General features: G+C 40.2%; 1 protein-coding gene across 2 annotated transcripts in view; it reads left to right on the top strand.

Annotated features, from left to right (window-relative positions):
- The window catches only part of C14H7orf50 (chromosome 14 C7orf50 homolog), a 118762-nt gene that overhangs the window by 90480 nt on the left and 7000 nt on the right, over positions 1-21282 (top strand). For both annotated transcript variants that reach the window (XM_056502945.1, XM_056502947.1), the window contains one exon: positions 4555-4754. In XM_056502945.1, the coding sequence (XP_056358920.1) occupies positions 4555-4754 (200 nt within the window). The remainder of the gene's footprint in view (positions 1-4554; positions 4755-21282) is intronic.

Below are 21282 nucleotides of genomic sequence, written 5' to 3'. Positions count from 1 at the left end.
TTTTTGTTTTTAGGCTGGCAGATGGCCAGTTGTTTATCTGGGCTCATGTGCATTGTGTGAGGCAGCACCAGGACGTTTTGCATGCTGATATCGTTCACGGGGCACTGGGGGGCCAAAGGCTGCTCCCAAGCAGAAGCCATTAGGTGATGTGTCAGTAGCTCTTGGGCAGTGAACAAAGCCCCTTTTGACATTTCTCTGTGTTAAAAGTTATGAAATAACATGAGCTTCATGAACAAGCAAGGCAATACAATGCTCCTACTATGAAATAAGCCATATAATCCATTTCCTCTCCGTTTTGAACTCCCCAGAGTTCAAAAATTTGATGCCCTTTTATATGTTTATCACTGTTATTTATTCCTTTGAATTTCTGCTGTTGCTTGCTTTGCTGCTGTACAGACTTCTGGTGCTGCACTGGGAGAAAAGGATAAAAGTCTATTGGTTTTGGAAGAGCTGGATTCACTGGTTCTAATAAATAGTGAATTTGGTGTTGTGGCTTGGTTTGTGGTTCCTTCCATAGGTTTGGCAGCAAAGCCAAAACCCTGATCAGGCAGGAAGTTCAGACCTACAGAGACGAATCCCAAAGGCAGCATTTCATAGATGAGTATTCTGTTCACTGTGGCAATTCCTCAGTTTCTGACTCTGTCAACATTTTCCTGTGCTGGCAATGGACAGGCAGGGGCGCAAATGTGGGAATTTTGAAGGAGTGAGCAGGAGGAACAGAAGTCTTAAGGAGATGTCTTCAGTTCCACTTAAGTGTGAGGCCATCAAGGACTGGAAACAAATTAAAAAATGCACTTAGTGCTCTGTGGAAGCACAACACAATTAGTGAGCTGTTATTAGTGCTGCTATTCCTGTTGTGGTGCTGCTTGCTCAGCTATTGCAGTTCATAGTTCCCTGGCAGTACACTCATTTATGCAGGTACAAAAACTGCCCTCAAAAACTGTAGCTGTTTGATTCTGCCACTATCATTGCAGGAAAAAAAAAATTTTAAAAAAAGAGTCTGGTATCTTCAAGAGAACCTGTGCATCTTTTTGCTGGTTTCTCCTGCAGTTCTATTTCTCTGTTCTGTATTGCATAGCAGAGCTGCTTTATAGTACTGAACACTTCCCTCCTGTGTGAGCTGGCTCCCCATTTATGATTGTAAGCTGACTTCTAAAGATCATTTATAAAATGCTTCAAATTTGTGCGATATTTCCAGCTTACAAAGAATGATGGAAAACTTTAACTGGTATCTAAAAGTGCTACAGCTGAAGCCTCCAGCTATTTTGAGTCAGATGTCTTGGACTATTTAGAGCATATTGCTATATTTACACACAGTTCAGAAAGTTGGAGGCTGGCATTGATGAAAGGCAGTGTATTGGCACCCACAGCACTTTGCTGCAGATGGACTTGGTGTGATACAGACTTTGGGAATTTGCTTGAGGGTGCCCCAGCTCCTATCTCTGTGCCTGTGCAAAGCTGACATGAGCTTTTATGAGCTTAAGTGTGAAAGATTTGGGGGTTTGCCTTTGGCTCAAAAAATGGCATCCAGTGGCAATATCCCTTTTAGCACCTTTTCAGGCCTTCTGGAAAGTTTCCAAGTGGAAGACTCCCACCTCCTTAATCACGAGAAAACACTGGCTCTCCTCTGAATGTCATTCATTCAAGTGTGCTGACCTGGCCTGACCTTGTTTAGGTTGAGATCTAATGAGCCCACAACCCAAGGTGGTGTGGTAGCTCTCAGCAGGCTTTGCAAATAAGCAAGTGTTCTGTTTTTTCTGTCTGCATGTGGTTTAAATTTATCATGTCAATAAACAAGTGTCTCACATGCTCAATAGGGACTTTACAACGTTGTAGTTAAGGCTAAATTGTAGCACTACAAATTGTGATGTCACTTTATAAATATAGAAGGAGACAACCTGGAATATTTATGACCTTAAAACAATGAAGTCTTGTTGGTTGGGTTTTTTAGTTTAAATAATGACATAACACTAAAACTCTTAATCCAAATGGGTCACAAACATCTTCCAGGTGAACAGTCACACTGATGGTTTGGGGAAAACGAAATTAAAAACTCAGGCTGTTGATTTAAGGAAAGGAGAAGTGCATCAATAGATTAATAAATAATAAATACAGCTAGGATTTAAATTCCAGTGGAAGGTTTGGTTTGTTTTCTTTCAAGTCCCCAGGTTTGGGAGAAGGGGTTTTATTTAATACAAACTGTGATAAAATTACCCTCACTGATAAAATCACCCTCATCTTCAGTAAGGACTACACCACCAAATAGGTATTTCCTGAAGCACATAAAACCTGAGGTTTTCAAGTTAAAAACCAGTCTAGGACAGGCTGTGGCACATCCTATTAAACTGGCCAAGTTGACATGGATGGATAGAAGTACATTTAAAACTAGGGAAGCTGTTTGAGCTGTTGTGAGGACTCTGTTGGTTCCTGTGCTGGGAGTCCCAGGCAGAATCTGCTGTGTCCAGTTTCCCCTGGATGATGCAGAAGGAACCTCCAGCTGTAAATCCCGACCCTTTCCTGCTGGGACAGCCCTGCAGGAGAACAATGCTCTTGTGTCACACAGCCCACAGCCCATCCATGCTGGAAACAAACGTTGTTAGGGCTCAGTATTTATGTAGGGACCCACAGAGAGGGAGCAACTTGTTTTGTTTTTAGTGGAGCGGTCAGGGAGAAGGATAAAAAGCTTTTTGATAATGCAAGGAATGTGGTGGGGGGGGAGGGAAGTTACCAAGATATGCATTTACTGTAAGTATGAAGAAGCAGAGGCCTCTTTATCAGACTGGCTCTAATGATGTGCCACAGTCACTTTATTTGAAAGCTTCATGGCTCACAGAAAAGTAAACAAATTCATTACATTATTTTTAAAAGAAGATTAACTGTAGTGTGTTGTCTGTTGGACAGCTGCTGTAGTAATCTTTTACAAACACTTTATAAATGACCACCCTCAGTGTTTTCTAGGGCTTTGTGTGGCTGGATTGTTATTTTAGTAAGTACCAGGGTGGCTTTTCAAATGAAAACGTTGTTTCCTGTGTAACAATTCAATTCTACCTTCACCCTAAATATTATTTTGTTCTCAGCATGAACTATAAGATGTCTTCTATACTAATGCAACATATGTTGCTTTTTTTGCATGTGTTTGCAATGAATGCTAGCTTTTCCATAAAAGTACATAAAAAGTACTTTAAACAAGAAAAAGCCATTCCACTTTAGTGTCCTATTTCCATTAGTTCTGATTTCTGCTTTCTTAACCTTTCCTTGGTCTGTGAAAACACCAAGTTGAAAAGATGAGTCAGAGTCAGCTTAGATGATAGGTGAATTGACACTGAACAAATGTTTAAACCCCAACAGGTGTCTTTGGCAAATAAGATTGTGCTCAGGTACTGCCTTGTTTAACATTCTTTAGTTGAATGTCAGCAAGGATAACCTTATTTAGCTCTGTGTCTACATTTGTGCTTGGAAGCACTCGACTGACACAAATTAATGCAGCACTAAGGATTTGTGAAATTATAAAGTGGTTTTAACCAATCTTGCCATAAAGCAGTTGATCTTGGGCATTCAGGTTTCAGCTAGAGGTTCCTCAAATAGGTGAGGAAGAGCATTTCTTTCTCACCCAGTTGGCCTCCATGGGTGTCCCAGGCTCTAGCAGAGAACCTTACCTGAGTGCATCCCTCAGACATCTGGGAATGCCTGGAACAAATCTCATCTTGCTATGGAACAGCGTTTTGTTTCTACACAATGTAATCTCACACTGGATTTTCCAGGATAAACTCAATGTTTATAGTCAGATAAGCTATTTAAAGCTCTTCATCTGTATGTGAAATATTTATTTTCATTTGGGATATACTGATGCATATATTTATGGTAAAATGGTTTTAGATGTGAATAATTAACTGTCTGCAAACCTAAAGAAATGTCAATCTTTGTGAGATATGTGTCTGTGTATGTTTACTGAGGACTGTGCATATGTTCCTCAGGATTGCTGAAGGATCTCCAAGAGGTCTTGGATGAAGGAGGAAGTTGTCACATCTTTGCCCTTGGCATAATTGAGATGAAGCCTCTGCATGACAGACAGAGGTTTTCTCAGCCCAGGGAAATGTGTGGTTACACAACAAACACGAACTGAGGATCTTAAGGAAACCCTTCTGCTCCCACTGAAATATGTGTATGCTGAAAAAACATCCAAACCCTCCATCTGCTGTGAAACAGCCTCTGCTGTTCACATGCCCTCCTCAGGTCTGAGTGTGGGAGAACAAACAGCACCAGAAGGGTTAGAAATGATGGTTAATACACAGGTGGAAGGTGCTCAGGCTCCTGTAGTGCTCAGAGCAGTATCATCATCTATAGGGGGGAGCTGGACAAATCTCTGAGTGCAGCATTTACAGTTCTGGGAGTTGGGCATACAGAGAGGTGATGGAAGTACAGTGAACAATAAAACTATGAAACCGGAACCTTCTGGTTTTAAATATTACTTGTGCCCTTTAATTACATTTATGCATATTGTGTTCACTTTCCTATAGAAAGATAAACACTTCATTTAAATGTTAATTATTTCAGGCTACAAAAGAAGAGGAAGAGCTTATTGCAGAGGAAGAGGAAGAACTTACTCCAGAGGAAAAGAGAAAACTGGAAAGAAAATTAAAAAAAGAGCGCAAGAAGAGGGAGAAGCAGCTGATGAGGGAAGCTGGAATCTCCATTAAAAAGGTGGAGCCCAAAAAGCCATCGGGATGTGAGCAGGCTCTGGCCTATTTAACCAGGTAAGAACAGTCAAACCACTGCAGGTGCTGCCTGCAGAAGTGAGCTGTGAACCAGTAACCCAGAACAAGCTGTACCAAGCAATAACACATTAAAGGAAATTGCTGCAGTTAAGTACTAGGTTAATGTTTCATCTCAGCTGACACCCTGGAGGACAGTTGATCACTCCATTGTGTTTCTGTTACAGCAACAGAGAGAAGTTAAGTATGGTGCAAACATTTTATAGAAGGGCAGCTCCTGTCCTGAAGATCTTATGGTTGTTACATAAATATCACAGCCTTAGCTGCACTTAGAGATGAAAGGCACATTGCAAAAAAGATTGCATTGGGAAAATGAGTTTTGTTTCTTGAGTGTGCTGTTCTAGGCAAAGGACTTCCAGTTGTTCTCTTTATATAAGCAGATTCTATGGAGTGGTTAAGCATTATAGAGCCTGAATTTAACCACCTCCAGAATGTTTGGATATTTGTATTTTAAGATGGGATTTGCCACTGTTTTAAAGTTAGTAGTGTACAGTGCCTGATTTTTGCATACCAAAGTGTACAGCAAGTATAGTGGCTGATCTCAAATTGGAAGTAATCCCTTCATCCAGTTAGCACACTTATTAGAAGACTTAAAATTCCAGCATAAAGCAAATCTATGGTTAAACTAAAGAACTACAGTGAAGCACTCAGGGTACCCCACAGACAGTAAAGAGGTCATGTATCAACAGGAAAATAATGTTTATTTTTTTCCAAACTGCAAAATACACCCTGGCTGTAAGACCTCCAGAAGACTGGCATGTTACAAACAGTGGGTTACCACGTGGAGTAATTCCAGGGTTGCATCCCTGCCTGTGCTCAAAACCAAAGCATCCAGACTGTCTGAATTGTTACTTACCACTCACAGTGGGAAGGGAGGAAATTAATTGCATTCCAGGCAGAGGGACATGTGCATTTTTGTTACATAACCCTCAGCATGCAGCGATAGCGAAATGACAATAATATTTTTGATCTGGAAAACAGCTGGAGCAGTTCACCACTGTTTTGAACTGCAAATGGATTGACAGTTAGCTTTGAAGCAGATCTACAGATAATGGATTTCAGGTTTGGAAAGTAAAGGAACAAGCTATGGGGCTTTGCTTGTTATTCCACTGTTATCTGTATGGATTTTTGCTTTGTTTGTTGTGGGAGAATATGAAATTATATTTGAACTGATATTTGAACAAATTTGATTCTAGAGTTTCACTTAACCTGTACCAAATTACCCTGAAATAGAAAACCAGCTCTGTCATTTGGTCTTGTACAGAGTCTATGGGTTGTATGTGCAGCAGTAGGTTGTGAGGGATTATTTCAGCAACAGACAATTTGAATTTTGTAGATTTAACAGAGGTAGTCATAGGATGCTGAACTGCCAAGCAAACATAGCCCTAGTCACCATTCTAGCCCCAAATGAGCACAGACAATCTTGAACCATTATTAGTTATAGAAAAGCAGCTTGCTCCTCTTACACCTCAGACCTTTTTTCAACCCAGTAAGACTTCAAAAGAAATAACTGGATTTAAATGACTTCAAGAAGTAATATACTAGCTAGAAAAGGGAAACAAAGATCCAGATTCTGGAAAGCCATTGCAAGCTCTCCAGCATACTGGTTGGGTGAAGGGTTTCAGACACATTCAGCTTTGCAGGGCTGCAGGCATGAATAATCTGTGGGAGGACAAGTAAATCTTATAGATGCAAGAGATCAATATAATTGGAAGTAAACAAAAGAAAAAAAGAGTGCTGTGGATTTGTGTTTTGCCCCACCCACAATAAAAGCCTTGCATGACACAACTGTGGCTAAGTGAAGTGGCATCTTCACTGCTGATGGCATGTGAATGTCCTGCAGGACAGGTGGAACTTGATGTACCATATGATAACTGAAACTGTCATTTTTATTTATTGGGGGCTGTTTGCAGCAGGAGAGCACAGCTGTAGAGGCACAGGGTGACTTTCACAAAGCTGTGCCTCGTGCTGCCAGTCCAGGGGAGTTAATGAAGAGCATTGACAGCAGGGAATAGGGCACAGAGTGTGCAGGGCAGGGCTGCATCCTGCATCCTGCATCCTGCATCCTGCTCTTCCTGCTGCTTGCAGAGCAGTGCAGCCAGATTGCAAGGGCTGCCTGGAGGCACTGGCTGCCCTTGGCAGCACTGCCAACCTGTGTCCCCTCTGCTGGGGTCCCCACTGCCACAAGCTGAGCAGGTCTTCCAGTTTTCCAGCTCTGTTATTCGAGTCTATAAACAAATGGTCCTTGATGCTTTCCAGTCTCCAGAGGGATCAGATGATCATTTTATTGGAAGGCCATCCTAGCTGGGAGAGGCTCTTCTCACCATGCACAGTCAAACTGCAGCCCCCAGCTCCTGTGGCTGAGGAGCTGAAGGGTCTCCCCTGTGAGCTGGGGGACTTGGATAGCCCAGGATTTTCAGCTCCTTGCTCATTTGAACAAAACCAGGCTGAGCACGACCAGGTTTGCACTCCTGATGGAGGAAAGGCAGCCAAATGACTCCTGGCTTTTTCCCCCCACTCTCACTTTCTCTTGACCTGTGGGAAAAGTAAAGAGGGACAGAAACAAAGAGTTTTCTTTACCAATTTTTATCTCATTTTTTCCTTGGTGAGATGAGTTCAGGTGGTTCCCAGCACAGTTCTCTTCCAAGGCAGCAGTTGGCAGAGAAAAGTTACTGCTGTCAGATCCCCAGCTTGCCCAGGGAGCAGACAGGAAGATCTGAAGATAGAGAGAGGATTAAAGTAGGGAGCTGAAGCAGAAAAGTTATAAAACTCTGAAAAGGGAAAAATAAAAAAAGTGAAATAATGGAAAAACCCCAGAGTGGTACTGAACAGAGGAGAAAAAAACCCTGTAAAATTACTGTAAAGGAATAGGAAAAAGCAGGAAAGACAAAGTATTAGTGGCTAAATAAAGTGCTCAAAGCACTTCCTTTTAATGATGACATGCATTGTTTCTTTCTGATGGTAAGTGATGATTCAGATTTAAAGGGAATATTAAATTGTCTCATTACCGTGATTCTTGGAAAAACTAGAATAAATATTCATCCTTTTCTGAGCATTAGGTGACTTCAAGTGAAAAGATGTTGCAATTCTAGAGAATGGTAATTAGGTTTAATTATAATGTAACTGACCTTCTGTGGTGTTAAAATGTTGGCAGAACTTGTTTGTCTTGGCAAGCCACCCTCTCCTGGAAGCTGCTGTTCTTGTGTTTGGCTTGGAGAGTTCATTGCTGTATGGATCTGCACATATGGATTTCTCCATCACCCATCAAAGGAATGGAAAGAGATCTGAAAAGACCTCACTAAAGGAATGTGAAACTACCAGATTCATATCATCTGAAGTAGAAATAATAGATAATATTATCTGGATGTGCTGTGTATTGCCTAAGCCTTGCAATACTATTTATCATGTACTAAAATTTGAAAAATAAGGTGCTGAAGCACAATTTTTTTTTAAATTATTTATGCCATGCTGTTAGTATATGCCACTTTTCTTTATATAGGTCTTGTTTTTCTCATTGCCTAATTTGAATTCAGGCAAGATCCTGAGAATGTCAGAGATTTCTTTAAAGCAAAAAGATGCTTCTAGAATAACAGAAACCAAGGGCATGTTACAGAAACAGAAAAGTGAGAGACAGGCAGAATTTCCCATGGCGTGAGGAAATTGTCTGACTCTGCAGATCCCAAGGTGGTTTTTGCTGAGTGTGGTGGCAGCACTGCTGACAGCCCTGGACAACCCAGGGCAGTTGTTTATCTGCTGGCTTTGCAGAATGGAAACAGATCCTGGTCCTCAGTCAAACTTTATTACAAACTGTGCCAAGCCTGGGAGATTTTAAAGCTGAAATGTTGTTCTTCCTTTCAAAGAATACAGAAATTCAAGGGCTGTTGCTGGAAGCGTTTTTGTTTTATAGTTTGATATTTTTTAATATATGTCATATATTATATAGAGGTCAAAATAGAAATAACATGTAGAAAGTATATCAGGTTTTTTCTTCTTCTAGAGTAGAGGCCATCTGGAGAAGGGAATCAAGAGGTAGATTAGTGTTCACTCAGTTTCTGGTTTTGGAAGGAACCAGGAGAGGCTGGTGCTGGGCTGTATAGCACCATGTTTCACCATCAACAGCTGAAGAGTATTAAGAATATTAAGAGTAACTGATAAACTAGAAATCTTGTCTTTTTCTTTTTTTTCTTCTTCCAGAATCTGACTCTTTGGATTGGATAGCAGATAACATTAGCATTTAATGGCATTTCTCCTTCCCCAGCTCTCCAAAATGGAAATTGAGTTTCCTTCCAGATTGGAAGGTGCAGCATATATCTAAGCTCTTCAGTTATCTTGAATTTCATAAAACATTGGAGAACTGCTCAAGTGATAAATCTCAATTGGCCAGTAACAAAAACAGTGTGTGAACTTAAGAGAAACTGTTGTAATTAGACACAGCAGTGTTCCTGAATTCCTTCAACAACTGGGGCTTTAAGGTGTCTTGAAAGAGCAGCATTTCCTCAAAGATTATGGGAATAGTGAAGGGGAATAGTTTTGCTTTAATAATCCCAGGGCTATTTTTCAAATGTTCTGGGGCAAGCATTAACTATGGATGTAATTAATCTATTCCTACATGCTTTTAGTCATTTTGCTATATTCATTGGTTCCCTGAAAAGCCTCATGAATCCAGAGTCAGATACAGGATAAATTTGCATGTGGGATTGTTCTGTTTTATATGAACTTGGGCAGGCACTTGCTGCTATCTGATTTCAAAGGCTTGCACTTCTCCTAATACTCTAGAGATCACTGAATTTGTTTTAGCACTTTTCCAAGTTTCTGTATTGCTTGACTTTTAATTTCTACCAGGGCCTGACCTGCCTCTAAGAGGGATTCCTCTCCTTGACCTAAAGCAGTGTGTCTGTAAAGCTGCAAGTTTTCCATTTGATGTCAATACTTGGGCAGATCTTCCTCATTTTAAAGGCAGCCACTGTCTCTGTTTGTAGCAAAGCAGTCTCAGTTTGCTGAGAGTGAGTTACCTTATCATTATCCTACACTCCCTTGGTGACTTCAGGTACACTGAGTGGCATCTGATGAAGCCACCTCAGTTTGTTTGCAGTTCCCTAGCAGCCCTGACATTACTCACCAGCTCTACAAAGCTCTCTGTTGCAATGCCCACACCTTTCTTATTTTAGGTGCTGGTATGCCAGCAGTTATTCTGGTGGGGGTGGGTGGAGGGGGCGTTTTCACTCCACAGATTTTGTGCTGCTTAGAGATATTCTGTTATTGTGCTGAAGCTCATTATCTTCAGAAGACAGAGCTTGCTGGTGGGGTATATGAATCAGAAAATTTCTTCTGCTGTGATGAACCTGTTATTAAGCAAAGTTTTTTAAATCATAGTGTTGCCCCACAGTTTGTAAATGATTTCTCCCATCGTGGTGTTTACATCCTGCTTGTGGCTGTGTTGGGTTTCTCAGTCTCACTGCCCCTCTGAAGCAGCACATCCATGATCCTTCCTCTCCTACTGCTCCTTCCAGTCCCTGATGTGCTCTGTTGCTCTCTGAACTCACATGCCTGTGATCCTTCTGGAAATGGCACACCTGGAAAATGTGTTTTTACAGGAGCTGCCTTCCAGCAGGACACAGAGGCTGTGATTCCTCCTGCTCCCTGGCACTCTGGCTTTGCACTGTGGGCAGCAGCACTGGATTCATCTTTAAGCCATAGAATGTTGAGATTTCACATTGAATTTTTTGAACAATAAAAGGTTTTTTTTTTCCCTCCCCTCAAACTATTACTGAGTTTTGTATTCATGGCAGTGTTGGCATGAATATACCACTATAGCTGTAATACAATGTTCAGGTTTCTCACCCTGCTGCAGCCTGGCTGCAGCAAGTCAGGTAGGCTCCTGTTTCAGAGTTGGCTTCATGACACCCATTTCCAGGTGTTAGTGTTCTCATTATCATCTGATTATTCAAACTGTGCATTTAGGATTCTGTGACTGTCACATTACACTCTCAGTAACAGCACCATACAGCTTCTTTCAGCCTGTTTAATCAAGATGTCTGGTGGCAGCCTGAGTCGATGATTTTCATTCCCTGTGATAGAGCCATTGACTTCTGGATTCACTTTTCTGTATCTTGATGGGAAGTGATATGTAGATATGTGTTGGAGACATGCCAGTGTTTTTCTAACCCCCACATGACATCCACAGGATGCCAGATTGTGCAGAAATTGCTTTTAAACTGTTATTAACTTCTTGCTGGGTTAGCTGCTTTTTATGGTTCTAATACAACAATTTCACTGCTTTGCAAGAAGCACATGAATATCTTACTCTTAATTTAGTAAGATCATGCAGATTACTGTTCCTTATCTACATCTCTGGTCTTTTCCACTTATAAATTATACAGCTATCCAGAGTGAGTCAGCCAGACTCTGTGTGAAGAGTGCACACCAAAAGAAAGGTCTTCCATTCAAATCCAATTTTGCAATGCAGATGGTTGAAGATGCCTGCACAGATACTGAACAGAAGACAGTGCTGGTGCAGGAATACTTGGGTCTGGAAACTGAATAACCAGGTTAGCATCAGATGAGCCTGAATGAAGAAGTTGTGGCTCTCTGCAGATGAGCTCAGGCACTGCATGGTGCTGATTTATAAGTGATGCCACTTCCAGAGCCAGAGAGGGCACCAAGGCTTCTTGAGCTGCTGCTGAAGATAAACTTGTCAGTTCAAGGTAATGCTGACAAATTATGGTATCATTTACTACACAAGCCTAAAAACAGGAACCAAAAGAAAGAACAATAACAAAAACCCCCTTTTAAGTGGCTCAGAGCCAATCTTAGCTATTTTTATCAAGAATTTCTGGGAAGAAAACAAACCTTAGCAATATATTCTGGGTATCTGTAATACTATCCTGGAAATGCTCCAGATGGACACAATTTTTTTTTTTTTAAATTATTTCAGTCTAATAATCTCTAGCAAGTCCTCTCCACAGTTGTGGATTGAATTGTGAAGATCCTAGATACTTACAAATATTTTTGGATGTATTTTGCTATTTCCAGCTTGTTGGATAAGCAGCTCTGATTTCTAGAGATAAAACAGGTGTTTGGGAGGTTCTGGTACATCAGGTTCTAAGACTTTTAAGCTTAGTTATGCCTGGAAGTTCTGAGATGTTGCAAATATTTCTGTGGTATTTTCAGCTCATTCAGAAGTAACTTTTAGAAACATCAATGATTGCATGATTTTCCAGCCAAATTAGTAAATGCTTATGATGCAACTCATTCAGCTGAGCTTTGGAAGAGCAGCTGGACTAGCACAACCTTCCCTGAACCAAAACTTTTATGGTTTAGCTATTAATGTTATCCTGGATAAAGTACTTTCTATAGAGAATGGGTTTGGAGTAGCTTTCTTACCCCTTTGATAGCACTAATGTATGGCTTGAGTGGGGAAAGAAATCAGGTCCATGGTAAATTTTCCTCAGTAGGAGTTAGAAGCTCTTCTATCTTTCAGAATCTGCTCATTGTCCTATTTAGTTTGTTCAGAGGAAAGAGATTTCTTTTCTAATTTCCATAACCCTAAATGGTCACTAAATTTAACAGAAGGAGAAAAATGGAATAGGGAACTCTAATCCTGCTTTATGGCTCTAAATCAAATTATTTGTCTTTCTAAATCTCTGAATTAATTTTATGGAAGGTCACAAGTACATCTCTCAAAGCATATTTCAGTAAAAGCTGCAGAGTGATTTACTTTGGAACCTTCTCTCTCTTTGCACTTCTACCATTTTTTCAGTGTGAAACAAAGCTGTCAAAATATTTACTTGGGCATTTTGTTCAAACATTCTCATATGGAAATAGTGTATTTAATAACATCATTAACATGAATTCACAAATCCTTTCATCTGACATCTATCATTTATAGGATCAATTGAAAAATACCTGACTGCTCACCTCATCTTTAAAGAGATTTTTTTTTTAAACACACTGTCTTTCTCTTCTCCCCAACACAGTAGTGATAATTTGCTTTTCTATGATACCTTTCCTGATACCATATCACAACTGTCTTTTGATAAATAAATGAAAGGTATTTTGACACTGATTTATTTAGTCTTGTTATGGCAGCTTTTGAGAAAGTGTTATGTTACCCCATTTTTCAGGTGATAAATTAAACAGTGATGAAGTTTGTGACTCACCAAAGTCCCTGTCCTGTCCAAAGCTCTTCTTTCAGAGAAGTGAGATGAGGGAAATTAGACTTGACTTTCTTCTCATCTGAGCACAGACTCTGTTTTCTTTGGCCCTGTCCCAATATCTGCTCCCAACAGACCTGCAGGATTTTTTCAATTCCTTCTTTTGAAGGTGAACTTTGCATGGATTTTGCTCTGCAGTGGCATCTCAAGGCAGTCCTGAAGGCCACAGTCATGGTGGGCATGCAGGATTAATATTCCAAACCTTTCCACAGCTATCCTGGGAGAGGTTCCTGTCTCCCCTGGTTGGGGTGTCCTTCCTGCTGCCCTTCCAGCTTCATTCATTGCTGCTGAGAAAACCAGGAACAGAAATTCCCAAGTTTGCCATGTATGTATGGTGGCACTTAAGATGACTAAATTGCCTGAGGAGGCTTCCAGTGCATTCTTGGTGAATTGTTTTTGGTGGTTTTTTTCCCCCAAAATTTAGTTTGCTGTTATTTACTGATAATTTTATCAATAGGATGGTTAAAACTTCTAAAATTGTTCACATATATGTTGTCACAACTATAAGTTTTTTTAGCAGTACTTAACTGCTGGACTGTGAAGTGCTTCCTCAGATGGGGAAAATTAGATTACATGTATTAAATCCACAAATACTCAGATAAAAATAGTTGAAGTTTCTTTGTCTGATTCTCTTTTCTGTAAAATAGCAAACCTGGTTAAGAAAATGTAATGTCTCCTTTTTTAATAACTCATTTCCAGTAAAATGAAATCAAGTATAAATGAATTTTCTTAACAGTTTATTAAATGTAGCCATTAGATATTTGTTGCTGAGATGCAGCTTTCATCTTTCCATAGTACTATACAAAAGAGATTGCATCTAATTGAATAGTTAAGCAGCTTTAATATATTATTTCATCTGATATTACTTTCAGAAACCTTGTGAGGTATATTAGGGAGATTCAGTCTGCTTCAGGACTGTATCCTGACAGTAAGCAAACATCTTCACTCCTCACTGCAGTGCTCAAAACCTCACACAAGCACTTTGATCTTTTCCATTTGTCTTTGGGGAGAATTTGGCACTGGTCAGGTCAAATAAAACCAGAATAATTAAAATAATCCATTTCACATTTAAGTATTACAACAAACCACCTCTTGATATTTTTTAACTAAAAGCAGATGGCAGGGGTTATTTACTTTCTTTTGGGAATATTTCATTTGCAGGGAGGTTGCACTGGAGGAGTGGGAGGCACAGATTTTATTCCCAGCTTCTGAAGTCTGCTTTCCTGGCTCTCCAAACTCCCTGCCTCACTGACTCCCAGCTCAGGCATCCCATCCTTAACCCTCCCTCTGGCTTTGAGAAAAATGTGCTCACCCATCCTCCTCCACTCAGACTGGGTTCTTGGCATGGCAGAAACGCAAAAGGGAGTTTTTATGTTTTTTCTGTGTCATAAAATTCAGATCTGGGAGAATTAACACTGCTACTCACTTCCTCAAACACATTCAAACTATTCATCCAGTGCCCAAGTACTCATAGTAGTGGTGAGGAGTTTCCTAGCCCTAGGGAATCATTTAGACTAGTCAGCCAAAGCCAAAATTAAAATTTAAAATGCAGTTGGCAATGATTATTAATCAATTAGCTCCAGGGAGCTGTCAAGGCTTCCTAACCAGAGTTAGAATAGCAAGAAATATTTTTGAAATAATAAAACTAGATCTTTAATAAAACTTGTCTCCTCCTTCACACATTTATTAATATGATGATGCCTAAAAAGGTATCAGTAATTACTTTCATGTGAATTAAATTGGATTGGAATGACAGCCATCTGCAGGAAGCAGTAATTGGCAGATCTATTTCTTTAGGCATACATGACTTAAAATCTTAGTAGTGCAACACATGTCACAGGGTATTAGAAAAGGGAATCTTAACACTGCCCTAAACACCTTGGTGTGACAGCAGATTTTGTTATGCAGTGAGAGATAGCTGAATATCTCAGCTAAATCAGAAAAATGTGAGTGGGCTGGGAACTGCTGAACACTTTTAGGTTGATCTTGGTATTGATATTGTCCCTTTTTAGAGCTCTTCTGCAAAAAGAGGAGTGAATCATTCTGTAAGGTTACAGCTCAGAGATTCAGATGCCATGGGGTCTGCAGCATTGTGTCTCCATCTGCCTCTGCCACACTTGCTGAATGCAGCCATGGCATGTCCAGACTGCAATATAAAACATGACAAGGATGTTTTTTAAGTTTCCATATATATTGCTGTTGGTCCAGAATAACCCTAAACGTGGTCCTTCTCAGATGCACTGGAAGAGCCACTTGTGTGATGGATTATTTGAACAGGGCTACATTTTTCTCTAGCAAAAATGAACTTTGCCTAGCAATAAAAATACTTGGATTTCATTTAGAATTTTAAAAAAACTGCAAATGTAATTGCTGCAACAGTGCATCAAGGGCTGGTATCCAAATTAATAAATAGTAGTTCTTCAATGTTGTCCTAAGAGAACTCACTGAAGTAAAGGGACCAAGTGGGAGTTTGACAATCCAATATTTGACAGTTTGACAGCCCTATACCTACAGAACATTGCCATCAGAACAAGCCAGCTCTGTAGAGGAGTTACAGGCAGCACAGGCTCAAGGTCCACCCTCTGAGCAGCTCCTGTTCCTCAAGGACATGGGGTAACCCCACTGGGAAACAGGAAGAGAACTGGAATCTTGCACTGGGACTGGATCTGCTGGATGCTGAGCCAGAGAGGAGAAATGTGCTGCTTTGCTTCTGGGCTGTGCTGCAGGTCAGCTTTTGGCATCTCCTTAGCACAGAGAGAACACTGCTTTCCTCCTGTCAGAAATGCTGCTCTGGGCTTGGGAGCTGCACAAGAGCAGTTGTTGGCTGTGGAAATCCCTCGGGCTTTTGCAGAGAGAAAAACCACACAGAAACATCCAGCCTGACAAATTGGAGACATCTGGGTGCAGAAGGACAGCCCATTTTCAGATCAGTGGCCCAGCTGGATTGGGCACCTTCCCTGGGTGCCAGCATCACTTTGCAGCCTCAGGGCTTCCTGAAACAGCCCTGCAGAGCTGAGCAGCACGAACCTTCAGCTCAGTGCAGCAAGAAATAAATTGGTTTTTGGGTGGTTCAAAGCAAAACCAATCAGCCAAGGTCTTCAGTATCCAAATCTCCTCCAAGTGGCCATTTCTTCATCCATCCTTAAAAACTTTCACAGATAAAGTTCCACGTGAAATTTGTTTCTCTTCCAGCTTTATTTTTAGCATTGCTGCATGCAAAACCATCACACTTTCATACATTTACTGTGTTTTATTAATAAAATAACAAAAAACAAAAGTTTGGGTATTTGGTTTTTTGCTTTTTTTTTTTTTTTTATTTTTTTGTGATGGTGTATTTTTTGTTTTGTTGTTTGTTTGAACCTTTAAAGTTTTAGAAGCTGATTTAAAATTTCAGAAACAATGTAAATGAGCTCCCTGAATCTGTGCCTTTGCAGGAGTGTTCTGTACCACAGTTGGACATTTTTTGGTGTAACACTGAGGGAGAAGAGAATTGACCATATTTGTTTTTTTCTGAGTCTGGTAGCTCATCTGATCTGCAGAAAGCATTTATAGAAATGGACTTTTGCCAACTTTTGGGAAGGATTTTACGTGCAGCTGGCTCCTTCCATGACTTCCATACAGAGTGTGGGGCCCTCTTTATCTCCTCGTACCCCCCAGGATGTTCTTCATGGGAGGGAGGCATAACAGTTGTTTTCATTTTCCCTTTCCCTTATTTCTGGTTCAAGCATCAGTGTGACCAGAATTAAGTGCAGGAAAAGATGGACATCTGGAGAGGAGATGGGACTCTGGGATAGCACTTGGTTGTATATTCCTTGCAGGAGCGGAACAGATTGGCTGTGAAGGGCTCAAATTCTATTTTTTATTCTTCTTCTGTGATAATTCAACTCTTCTTTGACTTCTTTTTATGAATGTATGTAAAATAAGAAGCACATTTAGCTTAGAAATACAGAAATGGTAGCTGTGGGCTTTCAAGCTTGACCTTTTTGTTATTACTGAAAACAACAGCAAGTTCTCAGCATGTTATTACTGCTATATATATTTTTCTAAAAATCAAAATGCAGTTTTGCTGCAGGTGGGCTAATGCAGATACCAGCAACTAAATAACTGTATCAAGAAAATAATTTTTGAGGAAATTGTAAAGGTTTTTTTTTTTCCTGGTTGAATGCTGCTGGCATTTGCAGGTGGGTGAGAATCTGAATCACAGTGGGCACCCCAGGTGTGTTGAACCAGATGTGAGAGACAGGAGCTCTCCTCACGACCTGCTGCATGGTTTTCAGGCTTTGTTAAAATTTTCTGGGTCAACTTTTCTTCCCACCATCATCTGTTTATACTTGAAGCTCTTCAAGGGAACGTCTCATGTTGTGTTTAACACAGCCTGTGGTGGGGGAGGAAGAGGATTTCTAGCTTGGCTGAAGCTGCAGGATGCAAACATAATAGAAAACCTTACAAATAATGGCAAGTGATAAAAGTACGTAGAATAAAAGATAAGCTGTGATAAACATTTTATGTAGATCTAATCAAACTTGGCTTTATGGCACAAAGGCCCCTTCCTTTCACTTTATAAATACTTTCTAAGAAAATCCTGTGACCTGTTTGCTGCACAGATACAATCTGTCCTAATACTGGACATCAGGACAAAAAATGGGACACTTAAAAGCACATTTATTTTTTCCTGCATGTGTGACTCCTAAATTTAAAAAAAGCTTCCTCCTCTTGCCTTTTCACAAGTCTATAGTCATTATACTGTGTCTAAACCAGATGGAAGAATATATTAAAAAATGTTTTTAAACCACAGATTGAAAAATGGTGCCAGGATTTTCAACCAAAAATGTGGCACTGATTCTAAAATCTGTTGACAATTTTAGAAAGTTTTCTTTTGGCAAACGAGCTCCATTAGTGTCTTTTCTTTCTTCCAGGAAAATAAGAAAAACCTTTATCTGAGTCATAATTTAGTTAAAACTGGATTTGAGAATATCAGCATCAATATATTAACTTTCTGCATGGATTAGAGTTGGGACATAAACAAACTAATCCATAACATGAGAAAAACACAGTTAAAGGCTGTAGTTGTCTCTTATACCTAATATTGAGTCTTACCACAAATATGTACTTCCAGGATTTTAACTACACCTCTCCAGTCCAGTCTCAAAAAATCTATTTAGAATTTAAATTTTGGCTATTTTTTCCAAATGAGGACAATCAGTATCACACACACTTGAACAGAGATTTCTTCTTACATTGGATTGAGCAATGAAGTTCAGCATGAGGCAGCTTTCTGGGCTTGCAGTCTTGTGTGGAACACCAGACATTCAAAAAACATCTTTGTAAAAGTACATCCATTTTAAATACCCCTGAGAGAAATAGAAGAAACTCTGAATACCCCCAATAAAAATAAACACTTTTACATTTCCCTTTAAAGAATTGTATGTGTTATAACTGGAGAAAAAATTATTATTCCTACTTCACTATAAGGGCATATGTTAAACTTCCATCCACATCCATATATTTTTTTATATATCCATATAAAAACTCCATCCATAAAATGGTTCTTCTCCCACAAAAGTGAGCTCATGCCAAATTTTTGCTCCCTCCATGCTGCTTCCAGGGGTTCCAGGGAGCCTCTTTGAGGTGCAGCATTCCCTGCTCACCTGTTGGCCATATGTGCATTGGGCTCACCTCTGCACTGACCTGATAACAGCATTCAGAGTTTCCAAATTTGGGCCTTATAAGGGCAGTGAGTGCCTTAAACACCAGTGCATGGGGTTTTAAAGAGACTGCTGTTGTATGCCTTGCACTGTGAAATATTCCAGCAGATCCCTTGAGTGCCAAGTGTTTCAGCAAGGCTTTAAATATCTTTCAGGGAATTTTTTGGAGTATGGTTGTTCTTTATTGGGGAAACACCTGTTATCCACATTTTATGGGTTGGGCAATGAGCTCAGAAGTGATGCTGTTTGCAGAGAGTTTGGGGAATAAAGGCCTAACCTGATTCCTGCAAGCCTTAATTGCCTGCCATAACTCCTGCTCAGCCTTCCTTGGGGGGCTGTGCAAGGACACAGGTGATCCTTAAGGACAGGTGAATAATTGGTGTATCAAAACAGGAAAGTGCCCAGATGAATGGGGTGGGAAGAATGTGGCCATTTCTGGGCAGGGTTGTAGAATGCTGCTTTTAACATTTTCCACAGATCTTCTCAGTGGAGCCCTTTGGTGCAATGGGCCAGACCTGTGGCTCTGCTCTCCTTTTGAGGGAAGTTTGGGAATGTCAGGCATGGCATAAATCACAGGAGAGCTGCAGGAGGCTGTGCTCTGCTGGTCCTCAGGGCTGGAGAAAACTTCCAGGGTTTACCAGATGCTAAGCCTGGGCTGTAGGCTGGAGAATTCCAAATTTGGTGGCAATCTGCTTGTCCTTGGATGGATTCTGAGGCTGAAAGGTGTATCCAGGCTGGGCTGGGGCACTCATCTGGAGCTGTGGATGTAGCTGAGGTGTCCTTGCATCTGGCACAGTGCTCTCCTGTGCTCTGGAAGGTGGCAGCAGTCACATCCCTGTCTGGCTTTCTGGTTTCTTGAGACTTTTCTCCTACCCAATAATTTTTTTCAAGTTGGATCAGTAAAATGGTTGATTCTCAGCACTGAGCTTTTCTGCACTCAGTGATTATTTGCCAGTTGTGACAGCTCTGTAGAGTTTTGTCCTGGCCAGTAGTGTCAGCAGATGCATTGTGTTGATTTCCTGAATCCAATTTGTAACAATAATGTTTTTCTCATGCTGTGTTTCTGGAAGCAATTTGCCTGCTTTCCCTTCCCCATCTCCCTGTCCCGGGACACCCCAGCCAGAGCTCTGCCTGCTCCCACTCGCCTTCTGTTTGCCTGTTTCCCATGGTTTGGAAATAGATTTATGGGAGACAACTGCAGACACCAGAAGTCATTTATGGGATAGACTAGTGAGAATCTTGGGCAGCTTTTCTACATGAGACACTCCTGCTAAAAAACAAAAACCCAAATGTAAAATTTCCTAAGCTGCTTGATTTACTTGATTCATTTCCTTCGTCTATTCAATTTCAGAGCCATTTAAGAAGATCATTTGCACAAACATTTAAGTTCTTTATAACTAAAGTCAACCAATGTGTTTTTTCAATGAGCTGAAGCTCATGAGAAAGATTCAAACATCAGCTGTGTGAAGAAGGCAATTAGTGTTTGTACAATATATTGAAAATTAGCCCAAGGCACACTGGAAAAATACATGTTTTACACATGCATATTTTTCATCCAATTCCATAGTTTGTACTAGATCCTGACACAGATAATTCCAGAAGCCACCAAATGAATTCAAACTGTGAAAGAGATTGCAATTGTCTCTAAAAAGACATATAGAATTGTCTATAAAACCGTAGTGTTGGTTTTGCTCTGTATATTTGATCACTTGAAGGAAAAGCCTTTTCTCCTGCTGGAGTATGTCAAGGCAGCATCTGCATGTAAACAGCAAAATGAAATCTCTCTTGTGATGTAAGGGTTGAACTTCTCTAGTTTAGAAGATGGGCATTTCTAAAAATGTACTAATGATGTCATCCTGATAACAGGAGATACTCTAACTTTGTCATGGAGTGATACTTTCCCATAGATTTTAAAGCTGTCACAGGAGTAGGAAAAAGTTATCAAAATCATAGGAATCAGTGGAAAACAGCAACTGTCATGTTATCTGCATTAAAGATTGTGCACCCATTATCAAGAGTGTTTTGCCCACAGTTTGATAGGAATTTGGATCAAGGACCATTTTCCTGAAGGGGAACAAACAGGCATTGTTGATACAACCATGGTTCCAGTACCACTTAAAAAACTTTGGAGTATTTCCTGAAAATAGGAGTACATCTATAGCTATTAAGGAAAATACTGTGTTTTCTTGTAATAATTTAGAGTTTAATTCTAATAGGACAGATCACAAAACAAAATAAATGGCTTGTGAGGCTCTGGTGCTATAATGGACATAAATGTACTTTCTGCAGTGGATTATGTTGAAGTATTTGTTGTTTACATGAATTACTGTGGTGTATATAGAGCAGAACCTTTCAGGAAGACAAACTAAAACTTTTGTTTGTTTCTGCAAGAGAATTCACAGGAATGAAAGTCCATATGGAGCCTTGAATGCAGGAGTACAGCAACTTGCCTTAACATGTAGAAGAGAGCATATGGTTTTGGTAATAGGTTAATAAGAGCAATTAACCTTATAGTGCACTCATTTGTTGGTCTCAGTTGTTTATAAACTAGGTAATAAAGATATTTTAACATCCTATAGTTTTACAGGAGAT

Source organism: Oenanthe melanoleuca, chromosome 14, assembly GCF_029582105.1.
Source record: "Oenanthe melanoleuca isolate GR-GAL-2019-014 chromosome 14, OMel1.0, whole genome shotgun sequence".
Classification (NCBI taxonomy): Eukaryota; Metazoa; Chordata; class Aves; order Passeriformes; family Muscicapidae; genus Oenanthe; species Oenanthe melanoleuca.
This window is presented reverse-complemented; position numbering and strand designations above follow the sequence as displayed.